This window comes from Catharus ustulatus, chromosome 9 (assembly GCF_009819885.2).
Source record: "Catharus ustulatus isolate bCatUst1 chromosome 9, bCatUst1.pri.v2, whole genome shotgun sequence".
In the NCBI taxonomy this organism is placed as follows: Eukaryota; Metazoa; Chordata; class Aves; order Passeriformes; family Turdidae; genus Catharus; species Catharus ustulatus.
Genome location: NC_046229.1, coordinates 6,524,193 through 6,546,098, shown reverse-complemented (window position 1 = coordinate 6,546,098; position 21,906 = coordinate 6,524,193). Strand labels below are relative to the sequence as shown.

Genomic DNA, 21,906 nt, shown 5'->3' with positions numbered 1-21,906 from the left:
AGAGTCAAGGGAAAAGATGCAAATATTGGTGAAATAATTAGAGAGACTGTTCTGCTTAAAGCATTGTCCACTTCTGTTTGTTCACTTGATTGGAAAAAAAGACAATCCAGTGCAACATTGCAATAATTTATCTTTTGTCAGCATTCATGGGTAGTGAGCTGGTACAAAGTGTTGTGTTGCACAGAAATAGTCTGCCATGCCCAGCCTGCTCTTGGGTACATTTACATTGAGGAGTAGGAACATGAGCAAATTATGGAAAGTAAGCTGAAGGATGCTTGGTCATCTTGAGCCTTTGGTGCAGGGAAAGGTTTAGCAGCAACTGTGTCTTCTTTGTATTTGCTACATTTCATTTTTGCTGCTGTATTTAGTATTTCTTACTAAATGGGTTGATGGTGAGTTTTAATTGGATTTTTTTTCTGTGGTATAGACCATGTATTTAAAAGAAAATCGGTTGTCATTTGCTGTGTTTTCTTTAGTAACTTAGAATTTTGAAAACAATTTTTTTCCTGGTTGCATTGAGTGACTACTACTTTAATTTATTAATTGAACACTTAATTTTGGAATGCTTAATTTGGGGCCTAATCTGAAGTCCTTGCATTGCAGGCATTTTCAGGTGTGTGACAGATATTGCTGCTGCTGTGTCACAAACGCTTTGTAATGCCTGCACTTCCCTTCATTTGGCATGTGCTAGGCAGAAAGAATTCCATGCTTGGGGACAAAATTGTTGGGCATGTGGTAAACCACCATTATTCCAAGCATTACATTTGAATGAAGAACTCTCTTTTCCATTTGTGAAGGTTTAGCTTCCAGATTGCTTGATCAGATAAAATAATTAATTTTACGTTCCTGATGTGTGTCCTGAAGCTTTCCACCTGTTTCCCACCTTGTTGAAGTACACTGATTTCCTGGTAATGTAACCCCCTGCTATGGTGTTTCTTGTTCTAGTTTGTATTTTCTTGCAGAGTTGGGGCCTGAACACATCCCTTGTCTGTAGTCTCTGAATCTCCATCTGATACTTCCAGAGTGTAGACAAGGTAGGAAGTGAAGATACCAGTGTTGAAATCTGGATTTGCATTTAAGATAATGCCTAGTTCAACTAATCTAGCAATAATAAAGTGCCTTAAAATGGCTGCAAATGTCTCCCTGCCTACTCAAAGACATCTTCTCACTGGTAGCACATTATAGAGGATCTGTAGTGTAGTTAAGAGTTGGATCTTTGCCAATAGATGGAAGCATTTTTTAGCATCTCCTCATGTTTGAGCATTTTTTGCATTTTTTACCATAGTATCAAAATTGCTTCTTTTTCAGTCTCTTTCCATTTATTATAAGCTATTCCAGTTTCTGCTAGTTCAGATTACTTTAATTTAATGTTGTAAACATTTTTTTACATTCTTTTTTGTGGAAGATATTTCTAATTCTGTATTTTTAGATTTCTTTTCTTCTATTCTTCATCCTTTCTTTATTCTGAGCACGTCTCTGCTTGTCAAATTTCTCTCCAATTTCTGTTTTGCTTTTGCAGTAATTGGTAGTCGCCTTCTTGGAGCTCCTGAGGGAAATCAGACATGTAGGGTACAACCAAAGCAGCACCTGAGTGACACCACTGTAGGGCAGGAGACAGAGGAGTTCAGCCAACCACCAGCAGAAGAGATAAGGAACCAAAATGCTCCAAGTAGCAAAGTGGGGCAGCAGGGACACTGAGCCTGTGACCTTAGGTCTCAGTGGGCCCATAATTTTTTTGCTGGAAATGTATGTATTTTTTACAAGTGTGATGGAACCCTTTTTTAGCAGTGTGTGGGATTCAGAGAAAACCTAATAATCACTGGGTTATATTTGTTGTGAGTATTCTTGGCTCTCATTTGTAGTTATTCCTTTTGTTCTTGACTTTAAATATACTTCTGCTACATTAAATTCTTACTGAAAAAAGAATTTGGCTCTGTTGCCAACTTGTTCATTTTTTTCATGAAATCCAAATGTTATAATTTACTTTTTTTTAACTTGCTTTTTGTTTAAATATACTACATTCATATCTGTAAGCATGCTTTGATTTTTGTACTGATCTTTGTAAGGGGAAATGGCTGCTGAGAGTAAATGTTGAACTGTAAACAAAAAGCTCCAGGACCTCCAGGTAATATCTCTTCAAAGCTTACTTTGGAGGCTGACGGCGATTGATTAGATCTGTGTTCTCTGTTGAGTGGTTACACATAAAAAAGTCATTACCTGGGAAGAATGGAACAAGGAAAGAGGAGCAGAATAAAACCAATGAATAATAAAGCTGTGCTGTTGCCCTGAATATTGCTTGCCTAGAAGGTTTGCTGGCTCAGAGCACGGGTGGCAGCGCTGCTCGTTCCAGCTGAGGGTTGCTAGGGCTGATCCATTTCTGATCAGGGAAGGCTGAGCTTTGTGGTTAATGTATGACTGCTTCATGTGGTGTTCGTGGTGCAGCTGACAGGCCTTGCCATAAATCATAGACAGAATTGTCACTAATTGATCTGCCTTTTCGAAGGGGTGGTGAAAACTGAATCCTTTTGCTGCACTTCAGGCTGGGAGGGGACATGGTGGTGGTACAGAAAACCCTCCCCACTGCCACGTGTGCTTCACATCCCTTTGGAAAGGCTTGTTCTGAAGCCTTTCAGTGGGATTAAATTTCTTCCACTTCTGGTTTTGCATGCAAGTGAAGCCTATCTGAAGAATGTTGTAATAAGATAACATCTACTATTTCCCAGATAACTGAAATTAATTTTCATGTATAGAGGTAGAAATACACATAGCATCAGAAATTTTACAGGAAGAGTTCTGGCATTCAAAGCTGTGGGATTCTCAGTTTGGAAACAGTACTACTCAGAGTGCTGCTGTTCAGTTCATTAGTTTCCTGGAATTATTACTGTAGCTTATTTCTGAAAAGAATAATAAACAACCCTGGGAAAAAAATTAGTGTAACACTGAATATTGCTTTCATGATTTTTTTTTAGCACTGTTAATTTTGCTGGAGTTTGAAGATTTTTTTTCCAACATATGTTGCAGCTTCATCAGAGTATTAATTAATATTTCAACTACCTAACAGGTACAAAATGTCAGTGCTAGCAAACCTTAAAAAATGAATTTGATGTATCTCATTCCTTTCCTTGTTGCACTGTTTGTCATAAACTAGTTTCTTTGTTTTCTGCTCATGGCTTCATGGGATTTTTGAGCTATGTTGGCTGTTAGGATGCAGCCTGGGAAAATGAGCACCTGACCTATAGAAATGCTGTGGATTGAAGAACAAAAGTTTCTTCCAATGACTTTTTTTTTTTCTCTTGGGTCCTCCCTGCTACTGAAGGTTGGTGCTGTTGTGGATTTTGTGAGGTGAAGCCTTTAGGAAATGAAGGGAGCCTAAGATTGTAGGGGGAATAATTTGAAGACAAAACCACTTGTTTAACTGCAACAAAATCAGTGGGAAGCTGATGAATACAGTTTACAGAATTCAGAGGGCTGTGAATTTTTGTTGACTATCAAAGCTACTAGTTCTTTATTTTTAGAAGGCGAATTGTACTATAATATAATTGATTTCAGAGGCTAGTTTTATAAATTGTTGCAGTCAAGGTCATCAGGAATACAAGGACAGTTGGAATTGCTGCATTACACTGAGGGTTTACAGTTAAATGAAGAATAATAAAAGGTAGGTAGCAATGTGGTTTTTATTAGCAACATTTTTCACCAGACTGTTGGAGAGCAGTAGTGGCATAGTGCACACACATCCCTGAATTTAAAGCTGCAGATGTAATCCAAATCATCTGAAGCTTGCAGCATTTGCCAAATATACCTGTGCTAGATGCAGTCATGTGTTGAAAAGAACATGGTTTGTGGCATTAAATACATGTTTGTATTTTCTTTCTAGGATCAAGTAGAACACCCTGATTCAGCAGAGCTGGCTGGTTGTGCTGCAGTCATCATGAGAAGGCACAGGGTCATTAGTTTCTTAACATATGTGTAAGAAAAAGGTAAGAGGCAAGTTCTGCTTTAGAATATAATGATTCAGAGTTCTGCATCTCAACTGCTTTTTATATATTCTTATGGATATGTATTTATATTCATACACCTTAGTTTATGGATGGATCTTTTATATAGAAGATGATGGAATATATTTAGCAATTTGTTTTGTTTTTTACTGAGAATAATAGCCCCATTTTAGAGCAAAGATTGTGTTTTATTTTGTTTGGGAGAGGGGGAAGGCGGGCAAAGTCTTTCTCAGCCTGTGCTGTAGCCAGGTCTCATCAGTTCTAAATAAAGCTATTGCTCAACCCTGAACAAAGTGTTCATTACAGCAGAGGTGCCTGACTCGCAGGGACAGGTAAGGCACAGATCGCCAAAGGGAACTGGAACAAGATGTGCCCTTGACCATTGTTTGTTGGGGTTGAAGGAAGTCTTCAGGAGCCCTGGATTGATAAATCAGTCTGTCCAGTTGATCTGTACTTCTCTGCTGTCATGCTATGGGAAAATGACATTTTCTGGATGTGTGGTTTTTATCAGGATGAATGTGCAATGTTTTGTTTCAGTTCAGTCATGCCCTTTGTGACTTCTATCTTAGGAGCTTTTCATGGATATTTTTTTGGAGGACTGTAATAAACTATTTGAGCATTTTGTTCAGTAAGAGATTACAGAAACATGTAGGTTCACAGTTTGATATTGAAAGAGTTGTCTCCACAGGACAGCATGACAGAAAATCCTGAGATCCTATTCTGGTTCTTTACATATTCTGTGGTTTTTATGCCTTTGCTGTGAGCCAATAGTTGAATGTCAGTATTACTTCCTTTCAGTGCATTTTTTATTACAATGTTTTAATGTGATTGTGAGCTGATCATCCACTATTAAAGACAATTTGAAAGACTAAAGGCTGTCAGTTCCCCATGGTGAAAACATCCCAAGGATAATTTAGGATGTTCAGTGCAGAAGATCATGGGTTACATAATCCCTTATCACAGAGCCCAACACAGATATGAGTCTGGCTGCTTTGCAGGTAGAACACAAGTGTCCTGCACAGTTCATTTCCCAGGAGCCAGCTGCCATGTGGGATATCTGACCCCTCTGGAGAGGCAGTCTCTAGGGCTAAGCCTGTTCAGAATAACACCTAATTTTAAGGAAGGTTTTCCTGTCCTTTACTTCTGTCTCCTCTCCCCCACTGTGCAGCTGAAGTTTGTGTTATATCTGAATGCTGTGATGACAAGGGCAGTAATTCTAGGTAGATATGACACACACATTTCTGGTACATGCACCTTTAAATTTAGACATCAAGGGAGGGTAAAGCATGTAAGCTTCATGGAGTGTAAGTTCCTGAGTTTCAGAAATGAAGATGATGATAAACCCATGCTGTTGTTAAGAAGAAATTGATAAGTAAAACACACTTCCTGAATTATGCATGATCTGTGATCCAACAGGAGCTTGAAAATAATCTGATTTGACAGGCTGCATGTTTTAATTAGCTCTTTGCACTGAAACACAGAAGATGACTCTGCAATGGGTAACAAGTGATCCTGAGTTCTGGACTTACATACCAGTGGATAGTAACCATGGTATGAATCTTTCTTGTATACAGAGTTCAATAAAATGTAAAATTTTATAATTAGTCTTTTCTGCCAAATCTTTGCATGGAGGACTGTATTTTTGAAAAAACCATCTTGCGGTTTTTACTCACTGGTGGTTTATGCTTCCTTTTCCTTGCAGTGGCACAAGATCCTCTCCTTCATATTGTTCATCTCAAAATATAGTAATTTAGGAAGTATCTTCTTTTTGATGACATACAGTTAAAATTACCCATGAAACTTCTTTCTGGTTTGCTCATATTTTTATTCTCCTTTTTCCAGAGTCTCAGTATTGTGTGTTTGCTCATCAGCTTCTCTCCATGCCATGACTCAGGATATTTGAGCAATAGTACAGAGTTTCACAGCTATTAAGGATCCTTTGAAGAATGTCATGCCAACCTTTGTACTAAGAGGAACATTGGGATTAGAGTAATTCTAAAAGTCTTCCAAACTTTTATAGTGGTACATGTGAGATGCAGTCAAAAGTTTCAAGAGACCTGTAAAGGAATATGCTTTTTATTTAGCTTGAGCATTTAATAAAAATATTCCAAATAAAATTAAATTCTAAACCACAGGGAAAACAGCCACTCAATTATTTCAGCATGCTATGTTAGAGCATTTTATTTTCTATTTTGATCTTGAATTGCTGGCTGTGGAGAGTTGAAGCATTAGATCTTCAACTGGCAAATATGTGAGTTGCTGACAATCAGGAACCTTGCTGATAGATCTGTTAGGAACACGAGTACTCATCCTCCTTTACTGTCAGACAGAGGAGAGGACATTAAGGACTTCTGTGGATTTGGCAGTGTCTTTTGTCCTTGGCAGAAACTTCCAGAAAAGCTTGGGTGGTTGTTGTGTTCTTTTATATAATAATAATAACTTTAGATGTTAGACCTGAAGATTTGCAGCTGACCTTTTCTGAGAAATACCTACTGCAACAGACGATGAGATCTCATTTAGAGTGGCTGTCAGCTTAGTGACTGAATTTAAAAATAAAAGGTTCTCCATATATCCTGGTACATCAGTGAGTGAAATAACAATAGTGACATAAAAGGTCTTTTCTCTCTTCAGTTGGAACTCATGTATACAAAAATTTTTTATGACTTTTTTCAGTCTTGCAGTGCCTCACTGACAAATACTCTTTGCATCATTGACCTTAATAGCAGGACTTTGCCTAGGAATAATTATACATGTCTTCATCAATTGTTTGCTAGGAGCAATGTTATCATTATAATGTAAATTAAATACATTTTAAATGGATGTAAAATTACCTGGTATTTTGTACAAAACAGTCCTATTTTTTGAGACCCTGAAATGCAGCTGGTGATCAAGGTGGGCAGCTTTTCCATTGCTGATGCTGTGGTCTGTGCATCTGTGCACAGTAAATGATATGGCAGATCACCTGTTTTCCTTGCAGAAGGAGTTAATCTATAATCCCAGAACAGTGGGCAAATCTAGGAGTACATCAGATCACAAGTCTAGTTTATCTTGCAAATGTTTTTTTTTTTCTGTTGATGCTTATTGCAATTCTAAGTTACTGTTAGATTAATTTTCTTTAAAACTGGCTTCTGTGTATGTCTTTAACACATGCCTTAGTCTAATTATATTAAATAGCAATGTGTTTATGTTGTATCATGATCACCTTTTTTTTAAAACTACCATGTAGCAAATTTAAAGTTGACCTTGTAAACTTGAACTCTGCATTTTGTGATATTTTAATGCACAGTCTTTTCCTATCAACAACCTAACTGCAGCTGTTGCCCATAATAAATACAAAACCGTTGTACTGTAAATATTTATAATTCATAAATTCGAAAATACAAAATTTTGTAGTGATGGAAATAAAGGTGGTTGATGTTTTCCTCAAATCCAGGTACTGTGGGGATAATGGTAAAGTATTGTTTTAAATTGGAGACTTCCTCTAATGTGTTGTATCTCTGGTGGAAAAAAGCAGGTTTTTAATTGAGCTGTCAGGTCTAACACCGCTTCATGCTGCAAAACAAGGTTCTTGCCCTCTCCTCCTCCATTGCCTTATTTCACAACAGTGAAAACCAGCTCTGAAGAGAATAAGGCTGTTTTGGATTATGTTCAGAGAACAGATCAAATCAAGGTCTCTCTGTGGTTTATAGGTTATGGCACACATTTCCCACTGAAAGTGTCTCTGCTGGTAGTGAATGTTTGGAAAAAATGAATCAGGGTGTCTTGTTGCTACAAGACCTTGGAATTGAGGATTCCATGTTACTGCTGTTAGGGCAAAATATTACTTACTATGTGAAGATAGTTATGTAATGATTTGGGGTTGGGTTTTTGGCTTTGGTTTTGCTATTTTTCCCCCCTCATTTCTCTCTTGTCATCTTTTCTAGCCTGAGAGCATTATCTCTTGATGAGACTATTTACTTCTGTGCATTTTGCTAGGTTTCCAGTGGCTGCCTTTCAGGGAAACAAGGATTATTACAGTAGACATTTTAAGAGGTAGCACAATTCAAGTAACACCCATTAAGTCCCTTAACAACTTTTACAAGTATGAATCTTTGAAGTATCTCGAGGGAAATGAGGACTGACAGAGAGTACTGCTAGCCTACTGTACATTAAAAAATCAGAAGCACAGGGAGTTTAAACTCCTTGTTCAAAGCCACATGAACTAATTGGTGCTAGCACAAAGTCAGGTCTTTGGATTTTTTAGTTGGCCTTTCTGGTTCTCTAGACTAGTTTTTGTTGTTTTTTTTTTTTTTTTTTAAGCTGGTGCCCCAGCAGTTTTACTCTTGCCATTTTGTGATCCTGATAGCCAGACATTAATGTGAGAGACTGGAGGTAATAAAATCCAAAGCAAGTTTGGGAAGGTTGTTAATCTGAATGAAGCAAGTTGAAGCACACAAATAATTTTTATTCCTGGAAAATACTTTTGATTTATGTCTACAATGTATGTAAAATTTGATTTACAAAGGACTTTTCCCCTTAGATCACGACAATATGTAACGGAACACTGCTGACTGAAGGTTAAGCATCTGATTGTAATTTGTTCTCTGGCAGGTCTAGACAAGGATCTGGTGGTCGTTCCCTGACAAATGGAGAACTATTTCCAAGCAGAGGCATATAACCTCGATAAGGTTTTAGATGAATTTGAGCAAAACGAAGGTGAGTGGTTTCAAACAGGATTGGAGATGCACATCAGATGTCTTCTACAGAGAGCAGTATAGAAGAGGGGGAGATCTGTGATACCCTTTGTGGGTTTGAGTTGCAAATTAATCTCAGAACCTACAAAGAACATCTGTTAATTTTTCATGGTATATCTTCAGCATTTCTTAGTAGCATTCTCTTCTGCTTCCATTCATCTTGTTTACCTCTGTAAAATTTCTTTCTCTTTTAATAGCAAATGTGCCATACACTTTTAATGAAAGGTTTTGTGAAGCTTAATCTCAGTAGCAATATTTAAATCATTTATTTTAAACAAATCAGGCAAAACTTATTTTAAGCTTCTTTTGCAGAAATGTTTTATTAGGTCACATAAATCATATAATGAAGGTTATCATGTTCAAAGCACTAAATTTTTTGCTTAGTCTAATTGGTAATTCTTTGCTGTCAAGGAAGTTGGACTGTTCATTTTATGAGGGTGAGAATCTTTTAGGCACTTCTAGCTGTCTGAAATATATTAATTGATACTTTAAAGTTGGTTTTGCAAATTCAACCTGATACTAATTCGAGTAACTCTAAACTTCTTGAGTTCCACGAACTTTAAGGAATTACACTACTAATGGCTGACCAAGGATATTGGTTATGGCAGGTGAGCTTCATTTTTGTGCCCATATTTGAACACTTCTGCATTTCTATTTTGGACATTCTAATGCAGCAGGATTTATAGAACCTGTAACTTTAACATGACAGTAAGTTTTGTTGCTTAAACCTTTTTTCAGATGCCGCTGTTTCACCTACTCTGCTGGGTGCAAAGTGGAATCAGATTCTAGATCCGCCTTCTCGTCGCCTGTCATTCAACTCAGCTGTGGCCAACGTGAATGAAGCTACAACTCCTAATGAATGTCAGCAGAGATTAAAGTCTTTCTCCTTGTCCCACTCAGTGACTACACCAGTAGGAGGAGGGGATCACTGTGCTAATGGAAAGGATTTTACCATAAGCCCAGAGACCCCAGTCATGTGGATTGATGATCAGGCAGCAGCAGATGATCAGTTGATTAGAAGAAATAGTAATCGGGATGATCAGTGTAACTCTATGGAAGCAGGAGAAAAGAAATGTGGAAATACAGCTTGCTTGCCAGAGGAGAAGAATGTGCTAGTGGTGGCAGTCATGCACAACTGTGACAGAAGAACACTACAAAGTGGTGATGTGGTGGATTGTACAAATTACAACAGTCAGTCTCTAATGGACTCTATTAGCTTTACACTGGATAATGAAAACCGACAGAGTGACCAGTTTAGTGTTACTGTAAATGGATCCACAGAAAAGGATATTGATACAGAAAAGCAAGTAAACAGGCTGTGCACTGAAGATGACTCTGTAAGTCATTTGATTAATGCTTCGTCTGAAAGCCTGACCGCTGCGTGCCCCTCCTCTCGATTAAAGGAGGATTTTAATATGAGTAAAGATTTGCTGTTTTCAGAAGCTACAACTGCAGGGATAAATGCAGTGACTCTCTTACAGAGACCAGTTGATGGTACTGCTAAAATGCAAGAAAATTGTGCATCAGTTGAAAATTTCACTAGTAAAGCCATTCCTCAGAGAACTGATCTGGAAGCTAAAAACCCTTCTGGTTCCAGTAGTGGAAGCTTAATCGTAGAACAGGAAGCAGCCCAGCAATTGCAGTCAAGGCTATCTGGGCTCACTGAAACCTGTCAACCTAACGTGGCTGGAAGTGGCAACTACAAGGAATGTGTTGCAGAGGATGTTAGTGCCACTGAAAGCGAAGTCGTTGAATGTGATAAAAATCTCGGCACAACGGAATTGCACAGCGTGGCAGAATGTTACCCTGAATCTCAGGAGATGACTAATTGGGAGCTGACAAAGTTGAATGATATGAATAATAAGCAAATTCTAGGAGAGAATGAAAGACTTTTGCAGACCAAACAGCCTGATGATGCATGTGGGAATAGCAAAGAAGATGAGGATGGAGTATTGGAGGCAGGCATAGACTCCAAAGGGTCTGGTACAGATGAGCTTGGAGGGTCCAGTCTCTCTGATGTGATGGCTACATCAGCAGCAAGCTCTCTGTCTAATGGTTGTGATTCCTATGGAATGCAGAACCCAGTTGTTGCTCATGTCCCAAAGACTTTACCCTCCAAGGAAGACTCGGTAACAGAGGAAAAGGAGATTGAGGAGAGCAAGTCAGAATGTTACACTAATGTTTATGAACAGAGAGGAAATGAGACCACAGAAGGGAGTGGTCTTATTTTAAACAGCACTGGTGATCACATAAAGAAAAATTATTTGCATAATCTTTGTAGTCAGGTTTCATCCATGCAAGGGCAGACTTCACCAAAACCAGTGACTAACCTGCAATATATCAGTGTTCCTTTTGGTGGTGCAAGACCTAAGCAGCCCACAAATCTGAAACTGCAGATTCCGAAGCCATTATCGGACCACTTACAAAATGATGTTATTCCCCCAAATTGTGGAGGTAATAGCAAAAACAAAAATCTCTTTGGTAAGACACAGTTAGGGGATACAGCAGACACGTTTCCTGGTGAAACATCTTCAAATGCCTCTGGTACTGGTTCTAATGGGGAACATTTGGACGAGTATGAATCTGGAGTCTCTAATAGTTCGTGCCTTGCAGTAGCCCCAGATAGTCCAGATAATGATCTCAGAGCTGGTCAGTTTGGAGCTCCAGCCAGAAAGCCTTTTACGACTTTGGGTGAGGTGGCTCCAGTGTGGGTTCCAGATTCTCAAGCACCAAACTGTATGAAATGTGAGGCCAGATTTACATTCACCAAAAGAAGGCACCACTGCAGAGCCTGTGGGAAGGTAAGTTCATATTTTGTGAATAAGCTCAAAGCACCCTTTTTTTCCCTGATACTGCACAACATCACATCAGAGGCTGGCTGAGCCTGTATGGTTTCCTGTATCTCTTCCTAAAAAACTGTGTCTGAGTGAAGCAAAAATGGGAATTTCTGAGCTCTAATCTATGTAGGGTGTCAATAAAGAATAACTAATTGTTGTTAGTCTACATGAACAGTTGTATTTGTTGATTGCAATGATCATCATCCTTGGGTTTATGTCAGAACTCTTACAGAGAATGACTAAGTGCAGGAAATTGCTTTACAGAAATCACTGCATCAATAACCCCATTAAAGTTACTGAAACAAACTTGTGCATTGGGAGTGGGCTGTTGGATTGCTGGCATTCCTGCTGGTTTACATGGCTGATCAACTCAGTGCTTCTCAGTCTTCTGTACTATTCTCATATTGTTTACATTATTTTAAATAGTATTAACTGTTTTTAAACATACATTTGCTCCTGGGAAAAAAAAAAAGGTGGTTAATTGTAACCAGGTATATGTCCACATGGTGAGAAATGTCATAATGAAGACAACTGAAGCATAATTTCTGTATCACTTTTTGTTGTGTAAGAAATACTTTGTTGTTGAGGATGTTTTAAAATCTTATGTATGTGCCATCTAGCTGAACTCAAATTCTTACGGGATGAGTTGATTGTAAATTATTAACTTGTAAAGTATTTCCAAATATCTTTTACTGAAATACATGTCAGTCTGTTTTGGTTTAGTTTAGATTTGCTAATTTTAATACACTTAATTTCTCTTTGAGATAGGATTTAGGAGCAAAAACAAGGCAGGATTAAAACTTAAAAGGGTATAAAGAAGAAATTTATTAATAACAGAGAAAATAAGAAATTTGGAATAAGATTTTCACATCACTCTCTCCTCCCCCCACCTCCTACATTTCTTAACAACAACATACAGACACACTTCAGTCAGTCTTTTACTTAATCATTTCAGTCCATTTCAGAGAGAGAAGTTCATTCTTGTTTTGGCTATAGGGATCTTTTCCAAGAAAAGAATAAAGTTTTTTTGTGTCTTCACCTTCACGATTTGCCTCCACCCGGGAAAATCTGCAAAATTGTGGAACTCCTCCCAATTTTCACAGCCTTTCACAAGAATTTTTTACTTTAACCAGTGTGATTCATGGAGGCAAACTAACTTTTTAATTGGTTTCCCAAAGTGTCTATTATTAAATCAGCTTCCTGATTAGTCCCAGCAACTCACAGAGGAAGTTCTCATAGAGAAAAATCCCTTTGTGTGTGTGTGTGTGCTCTCTTCTTAGGTGGCTTCCATGCAAAACCAGCGTACTGATGTAAGTAGGAACTCAGGGAAAAAATAATGATTCAAAAGCAGTGAACTAACACTCTTGTCAATTAAGTATTAAAGAATATTGTAAAAAGAAATACTAAAGCCAACGGGAACTAGAATAAAAGTAACTTAAAGGATTGTCCATGATTTTAGCTTATCTTAAACTTACACTGTTATTTATTTGTTTTTTGATTTTTTGTTTTTTTTTTCAGTTGAACAAGTATTACTTCAATTTTCATGTGCAGTAAAATTTTCTACTTATTTTTGAGTTTTAAACAAGTTTATTGCTTGGATTTAATTGCTTCTCCATAATGACTGAAACCTTGAATTGCACTAATGAATGCAGAAAATTAAAATATCTGTAAATGGATAAAACATGCAATGATGAAACAAGGCCAGAAGTTTCTATGTGTTTTTTTTTTTCCCTTTTTGCATTCTTCTGACAAACTTTGAGAAGAACCACCAGTGCCAGTGGTTTTTTTGATTATATGTGGGAAATGGATAAAATAAAAAAACCCTCTGCTCAGTAGACAAACTGACTCAGTAGAGTTAGAATGGATTGTTTTTAGAAGCTTTTGTTAGCAAATGTTTGTCTGGGCCAAATTTGCACAAGTGCAGCCAAAAGATGTGCAGAAAAGACTCATTAATAAATGTTAAGGATCAGTGTAAGTCAAATAATACTTAGCACTTACTGCAAATTGCTTTACAGCCTTAATTCCTGTAACAATTCTGGGCAGAGAGAGACCAAAGCTTTGACAGACAGGCTCTGATGAATGTGGCTGCAGTGCCTTGAGAAATCCCAATTTTCAGCTGTCTGCTCCTGCTTTCTGCTCACCAGCCCCAGATCAAGTCCTGGGGACCATGTAGGGATGTGATGTAGGGAACTGCTGAACCCCAGGCATGCTTCCACTGTTAAATGTCTGAATCTCACTAAAAGAACTGGGGAGACATTTTCAGCCCTTGCAGTTATTTGTTTCTAGGGAAAGTAATGAGATTAAATATTTTGAACACAAACTTTAGCACAACAATTTCTTTTAAAACTTTATTAGCATAATTACAAATCATTTTAGTAGGGGTGAATGTATCTGTTTCATTGGGAGTAAACACTGCATTTAAAAATAGTTGAGTGGCAACTGGGAAGTCTATCTGGGTTTTTAATTTCAGAATAGTAATTGCAAAGTTAATGGATGATATGAACCATTTGGATTGATAGTAATGCACTTACAGTAAATTTTGAGTTAAAATTAAGAACCTAGTGAATGTGTGTGAACACATATATAAATTATATGTTATGTTTGTATGTACTTTCTGTTGTCGGATGAAATCATCACCCTTGATAGGAAAACTAGAAAATTTGTATGCGATCTTTTTTATTGACAACCAAAACTATATATTTCCACTAAAATTAAACAAAAATTCAGCAATTCCCCTATCAATGAATGCTTTAGCAACTCCTGGTGAACCTGAAAACCCTAGTAACATAAAATCTAGCTTTGACACTGCTCTGGTTTTTTATAGCATGATGTACTGAGATAATGACTTGGAGATTGTTAATAACAAGTCTGACTTGTCAGTTGTGCTGGATTATGTTCTCTGCATTACTGCTGCTCAGGGCTGCAGCCTGAGAGAGGAGGTGGGGATGTTCTGTCATTGCTTCTATTTTCTCTTTTAATATTTCAATCATTACATTTGGGAGCTTTCATGAACACACAATGTGTTGTTTGAAAAAGGGTCCTAAATTAGATATTAATTTGTGTTGGGCCTTCATTTATGGTTGATGACATTGATTTTTCCGTGTTCAATACTGAATGAACTTTTGACTGAAAGCTTTGCCCAGAGAACTGAAACTATGTCAAATGTCTTTAAAATATACTGTGATGTTATTATTAATATTTCCTAGAATACTTGTATATTGGGTTAAGATGTAAGTGCAGAAATGGATTTTTCAAGTAATTTACTTTGATTTTTTTAGAGGTTTTCACATATGTGAAAGGGTGGATTTTATTTTTGCATTAAAATTCCAGCGTATGCTTAATTATATTTTGTTTTTGAAATGTTTGAGCTGTCATAATTAGAAAACATGAAAACTGGTTCTAATGAGACAAGGCTGAGCTTTCTGCACATTTGATTTTCAACTCTCGTGTTGAGTTCAGAACCTGCATTTGCTTATTTTAAAAACACTTACCACTAAAAACCTGCAAGTAACAGGCTGTAAAGTACTCATAATTTGGTGTGATCTTTAACTTGTTTGAAATTTAATTTGACACTTAAACACATTTATAGATAAGAATCCTATGTAGCTTCTTGTCTTTATCACAGAAATAATGTTACTGGAGTGATGGGATGTTTTTCTTAATTTAGAAAGCATTATAGATTATAATAATGCATAGTGAATTGCAGAGATAATATCCACCCATAATTAAATTTTGAAATTCTCTCTTGATATCTGAACTCATTTGTTAGGCAGCTGCTGCTGTTTCTAGCTCTTCTGAGTGTGACATTACCTTTCTGCAGGAAATAGATATTCATCAGTATCTTCACATCACCTGAAAAGTAACCCTGAAGAACTACTGTTTTTTTAAAAATAAAGGCTATAGAATTACTTAAGTAAAAAATCTTTAGGGCATGTGTTCTGCAGGACTTTGAGAAGGCAGTTGCTACTGTAGAATCATTTCTGCATGCAGGTGTGTTTTGGTACAGGAGCCATGCTGGTGTTTGATGGTTTTGCTTGTCTGGAGGAAGCCTCAGGACTGTTTCCTGCCCAGGACTGGGGAGTTTTTAGAGCTGGTTCAGGGGAGAAGGAGCAGCACTGCAGCTGCATCTCCACAGCACTGTGTGCTCTCTGAGCTTTGCCTTTAGCAGCCAGGGTGCACAGAGTGCAGTTCCTGAGTTCTCCCTACTGTTGTGATGCTGTGGTGTTTGTATTCATGTCAAAAGGAGCTTTTTTATAGAAATGGAGCAAAAATTTCTTGTATTAATGGCGTTCAGCTTTCTTAAATGTCTTAGTTTATATGTTGAACACTTACAACATTTGGATAATCACTGTTCCTCCTCAGCTGAGGAACAACTTGCTAGATATGAAGAGATTAAACAGCTGGAGTTGCTAATACAGAATCACAGAATTATTTAGTTGGAAAAAACCTCTTGAGATCATCAAGTCCAGCCTGTGACTGATCACCACCTTGTCAACCAGCCCATGGCACTGAGTGCCGCCTCCAGTCTTGCCTTGAACACCTCCAGGGACAGTGACTCCAGCACCTTCCTGAGCAGCCCATTCCAATGTTTCATCACCTCTTCTGTGAAAAAATTCCTCCTGATGTCCAAAAATTCCTTCTAATGTCCAATTCCATGTAGATGAATTGTGCTGATGTAAAGAATTAATTAAGTTTGAATTATTCTGTGCCATAGCAGTCTCTCATATATATGGAATACTTGTGCACTGAATTCCTTTTTAATTCTAGGAAGTACTCATGCTTTTTCTAAGACTGAAGTTAATTCCCAAATTTTTAAATCTGCCAGGGATTGTAATGTGGTAGGTGTTTATTACCCCCACTGTCATTTGTGCCAAACAAATTTTAAAAACACCACAGTGCAGTATCAGGACAAAGTGCATTTATGTGTTCCACAAATAATCATCAGGATTAGTAGTGCAGGCATCCTGGGTAGGTATTGGTCAGTGTGACTTTAATGGGAAAATACTGATTTTTTTACCTCTGTGTTTTGCATTTCAAGAGCTTTGCAGACACTCAGTTATCCAGATCCAGCAGTGTGCCCCACATTTTGCACCCCCTGAGCAGTTTCCCTGTGTTGCAGGTGTTCTGTGCTGCGTGCTGTAGCCTGAAGTGCAAGCTGCTGTACATGGACCGAAAGGAGGCCAGAGTGTGTGTGATCTGCCACTCAGTGCTGATGAATGGTGAGTGGGGAGGGAATCCCACATCTGGCACTTCACTGGCTTTGTGTGGAGCTCCAGTGAGGGCATTTAAAAAGAAAATTATCAAAATACTTCATTTGTATGGGTAAGTATTCTAAAACAGTAAAGGTGCTTGAGAGGCTGCTGTGGAATCTCTGTGAAGAGTAGAAAAACTGGTAAGGATGTAGTGAGTTTGAAAGCTTTCATTTGGGAGTGCTCTACCAGGATTGCAAAAACTGACTTTAGGGGTTTTTTTGCTGTTGATTCAGAAGTGTTCTCTGTATCCTTTGTTGCCTGAGTAGATAACCCACTACACATTCAGATGAAATGCCAAAGAGTAGAGTAATGCAGTTGTGCCTGTTCTAGATTATGCACTATAGGAGTTTGGGAAAGTAGTATTTATCCACAAATTATTCCAGCTCCTCTTCTTAACTCCTTGGTGCTGGAGTAGGAGGTCTTGTCTAAATACAGCTCCACAAATGTGGAGAGCTGAGCTTAGATTGTTATTTTCACACATTCCTGGAGAGTGTCAAACCCAGGGTGGTTTGTGGCTAAAAGCCTGATAAGAACATGGGACACAGGAGAGAGGCCACAAATAATTCTGCAGTTAACATGTAGAACTGATAGGAAGTTCCATCACCTCTGCTTGGTGTAAGGAAAAACTCTGGTTTTAACCAGCAGGCTGTGGAATGTATTTTGTGTTTTGTTCTTTATTGTATTAACACTTTAGAGCTGTGCTATATGGGCAAACACAGAGCACTCTCTTGAGGCCTGTGAAAATCTCCAGAACTTCCCACACTGCCAATTACCTCTGGGTGATGATCTGTCCAGCTGAGTTATGCCCATGACACTGGGACAGCTGCTGCTGGAAGACTCAGTGTTCAGTTTTTCTGTCTTGAATTGAGAAGGCAGAGAAATTGGATTAGGTTGAGAGAGGACCCATGTGAGTGCTTAAATCATGAGATAACCTGTCTCATGGTGAGAAATTCCAGGCATTTTGGCTGTTAGTGGGAAAGTGAATGGCTGTCTTGGTCCTAGGGTATAAATATATGTCTGGATCACTGAAACTTGATGCCAGAAGTGAATTCAGTGGTAGAGGAAGGTCTGACAGGTGCATTCTAAACTGTAAAAGGCAGAAATGAGAAGTCAGAGAAATTCAGGCTCTAAATGCAAACTTTTAACTGTTAGGATGACTGTTCAGTAATTATCAGGATGGTTTATTGTGGAATCTCCATTGCTGCAATTGTTTAACTAAAGTTTGGAGACTTATAGCAAACATTCTAACCAATAATTACTTAGGAAAATTGTAGTTTGTGCCAGCATTACAAAAAGTAATTTTGGCAGTATCTTTACATATTACTGTGGATTATTTGAGCTGTTTTCAGAAAGATCTTTTACTTTGTTGAACATCTAAACTAAAACACTAAACTTAAGGTTATAGCTTTATTTTTTCTTCAAAGAAGTTGAATATTGGTTCAGGTTTGGCTGAAAATAACTGAGTGCTTAGTCTTCAGATGAGGATATAAAATTAGTAGACAGTATCTGTTATGAAACAGGAATATAATTTTCACCAAAAAAATTTCAAAAAGATGAAATGTTTCAAAAATATTAAACATTAATTGGTGTGCAGTGGTAGGTTTTAATCATCAGTAATTCTTTACTCTAGGCCAAATATGTAAGGTGACAAGAAATTGTAGGTTATAATATCTAGGAATTAAAAACAAGTCCCAGTAATGATGCTGAAGGGGTTCTAAACTGTTACATTTTGGGATGGAGAAATGAACACATTTCAAGGTGTAAAAGAACAAGAAATTACAAATACACTTAGCAAAAGACAGCTGGCTCTGTGGTGGTGAGCAGGATTCATTTTCATCTGGGGGAAGGGAAGCATCTGAAAAAATTTCGGCTAAAACCAAAGTGTTGTTTTGAAAAGACATAATAAAACTGATCATATTAGAATGATTTCATTTGAAAGCCTCTCTGTCCTGTTGCCAGGGCAGATGCACATTAATGGCAGCAAACAGTGACACCAGTGCCTGGTTCCTTCCAGGGCCAGTGCTGTGCTTGCCCTGTTCCTGCCCTGCTGCAGTGCTTCCTGCTGATGCTTTGGGCTCCTGCTTAGTTGACCTAAGTTGCAGGTTAAGCATGAGTCTTTGCACAGCCCTGGAAGTGGGGATAGGAACTGTAAAAGCAGTTATTAGTGCTTAGTTGTTATTATTAGGTACCTGGTTTGTATTTGACTGGGGTGTGAGGGGAGGTTTGTGTGTGTTCTGGCACATTTCCATGGCCAGGCTATGGTTTCATCAGTCTCCAGTGCTACTTTTAGTGTGTTTTCAGTTGGTAGATATGCTGACTTGGCACTTTGCTCCATGTAGAGAAGGCTTTAAGAATGCTCTTTTACTTTTCTAATAAAGGAACCCTGGACTTGTAACTGTGCATTTTTAATACTTTCTTCTTTCAAAACTTTTACTAAAACTGGTACAGAATTGCTGTCTAAAAAGTGCTTTGGTTCAAGTAATTGTCTCAGCTGGAATGCCAATACCTTTTTCATTGAGAAGCATTTCTCTATTGGTTTTGCAGGTTGATGGTGGGAGGCAGGATGGTTTATAATCTGTTGAGTTCTGTTTGGGTTGGGTTTTTTTTGTTTGTTTGTTTGTTTGGTTTTTGTCTTGTTATTTTTACCTTGGTTTTCTAACAATTTGCAGCTGAAGGAACCCAAGGATGTACGTGCTCTGAGAGCTTGATATTTATGCCTGACTCAATGCATTTATTTGTAACACACTAATATGGTTGTGGGTGCAAGCACATACATGAATTTTCTTACTACAAGCCTCCCTTAGAGGTGAAAAAGAAGTAGCACCATGGAGATAGTCTGGTTTACTCACTAGAGGAGATTTTCCTATGATAGATGTTGTTGACAGAGAAAATTTGTATTATTTTTTGGCCAGTTGAATTAATGCTCAAGTCATATCTTCCAAATTAATAGCATGAGGGGTTTTTTAAGTTAAGAATAGAAGTTGTTGATCTATACACAACTCCCCTGGACACAAAAAAATGCAGGGTGCTTTTATTATAAATGAAAGCTAAATCTGCTCAAGTAGTCTGTGGGTTATGAAGCACAAGGAACTAAGCATCACTCAAGTCAAAGTATACCATATCCATTTTCAGAAAATACTTTTCTGTGGAATGATATTTTTATTGCATGAGCCCAGTGCAGTTTCTCCTGTGCTTTTCTTGTTTAATTGCAGTGTCTGGGTTACATGATGGGTTACATGATGGGTTACATGATAGGTTACATGATGGTTACATGATGGTTACATGATGGTTACATGATGGGAATGATCTCTGGGAGGTGGCAGGGTCCATCCTGACCGCAGCTGAGAACTTCACACAGTGTTTTGGACTGTTAGATATCTTCCTCTGTGTTCATGGCTCTTGTTCTTTGTTTGCTTTAGCTCAAGCCTGGGAGAACATGATGAGTGCCTCAAGCCAGAGCCCTAACCCTAACAATCCTGCTGAATACTGTTCTACTATCCCTCCTTTGCAGCAGGCTCAGGCCTCGGGCGCCCTGAGCTCCCCACCTCCCACTGTCATGGTACCTGTGGGAGTTCTAAAGCATCCTGGAGCAGAAGGTAAGAGCACTTCCTTTTTCTTGCAGTTTGCCTGTAGGAAGAATCTGGAAAGAATATCTACACTTCACCCATTCCAAGTAATGGCTAATGCCAGTGTGCTGTTCCTGCCCTCAGCAGGGTCATCAGGCTTTTCAGTGTAAACTGTTCTCAGTGGTTGTGTCTGTACGTGATGCTGCCGCAGGGAATACACTAGGTTATGTCTGAACTTCCTTCCAATCCACATTTTTATATTTATTTTTTCCATTTTGCTGTTTTTTACTCAGATTTTCCAATTTCCTAGCCAGTGTTGCTGTTTTTTTACACTGTTTTTTTACGTTCTCTCCAGTGGCTCAGCCTAGAGAACAAAGGCGTGTTTGGTTTGCTGATGGGATTTTACCCAATGGAGAAGTTGCTGATGCAGCAAAGCTGACAGTGGCTGGGACAACTTCTACAGGAACCTTAGCAGTGTCTCATGATCCATCAAAGCCCATGGCCAACAACACTTTATCAGCAGAAGTAAGGGAGTGTTTGGCATTCAAAATCCTGCATTTGCCTTGGTTGTGAGTGGCCTATGAGTTACTGTGTCTTACTGTAGTGAGACTGATGTAGGAAATCTGCTCAGGCTTGTCTTAGTATGTTGCATAGCAAGTGTTGTCTTTACTTGAATGTTTGCAGAGTGCTGAAACAACCATATTTTTTAAAATGAAATGAAGAGTTTTGGGGCAGAGTGCTAAGAATGTTTGTTGTCTGTGGCCTCTAGCTGTTTGGCTGAAGGATAGTTGTGTAACATGTTTTAAAAAAGGTGAATCATGGTCAGTAAACAGTTTGAAACAATGAGATTATCATAGTGTGGATCAGGAGAATACTCTGTCACAAAACTCTGTATGCAGGAAAATGCAGAAAAAGTTAAAAATATTAAGTCCACCATACCCCATGTAAGTGGAGTTGGGACTTCAGAAAGTTCAAATGGGCATAGATGCCATAGGATTCTGTGAGGACATGGGAATGTGTGGTGTTAGAGAAGGGAGGTGCAGGCTCTGAGCAGATTTTCTTGCAGTAGTTCATATACAGAAGTCATCACTTGATCATCTATTGTTACAGAGCCAGATTACTTGGTGCTTCTGCTTCTCCAGCAGACACAGACTCCTTCACCCACATCTATAATAATTTAGCCAGCCAGCTCTTACCTTTTTATCATTATTACTGTTTTAATGTTGTCCTTCCTTGTTGTTTGCTTCTTGTAGACTGATAATGCCTCTGTATTCTCGGGAAATATAACTCAGGTTGGCAGTCCTGTTGGCAGTGCAATGAATCTGATTCCTGAAGATGGTCTTCCTCCAATTCTCATCTCCACTGGAGTAAAAGGAGGTGAGGCTATCATTTGGCAGCCAGCTTTTATGCTTACCAGATGCAATAACCTAATGGCTACTGTGTTTATTGTAAAAATAAGATGCTGGCAGTGTGCTGAGTATTTGAAGGAATTCTCAGTAAGCACTTGTGGGTAAATGTTGGGC

General features: G+C 38.3%; 1 protein-coding gene across 1 annotated transcript in view; it reads left to right on the top strand.

Moving 5' to 3' along the window:
* The window catches only part of ZFYVE9 (zinc finger FYVE-type containing 9), a 55,855-nt gene that overhangs the window by 11,174 nt on the left and 22,775 nt on the right, over positions 1–21,906 (top strand). The window contains exons 2-8 of the mRNA XM_033066867.2: positions 3,875–3,977; positions 8,586–8,690; positions 9,467–11,529; positions 16,685–16,784; positions 20,237–20,413; positions 20,739–20,908; positions 21,637–21,760. Coding sequence (XP_032922758.1) covers positions 8,621–8,690; positions 9,467–11,529; positions 16,685–16,784; positions 20,237–20,413; positions 20,739–20,908; positions 21,637–21,760 — 2,704 coding nt within the window. The 5' untranslated portion in view covers positions 3,875–3,977; positions 8,586–8,620. The remainder of the gene's footprint in view (positions 1–3,874; positions 3,978–8,585; positions 8,691–9,466; positions 11,530–16,684; positions 16,785–20,236; positions 20,414–20,738; positions 20,909–21,636; positions 21,761–21,906) is intronic.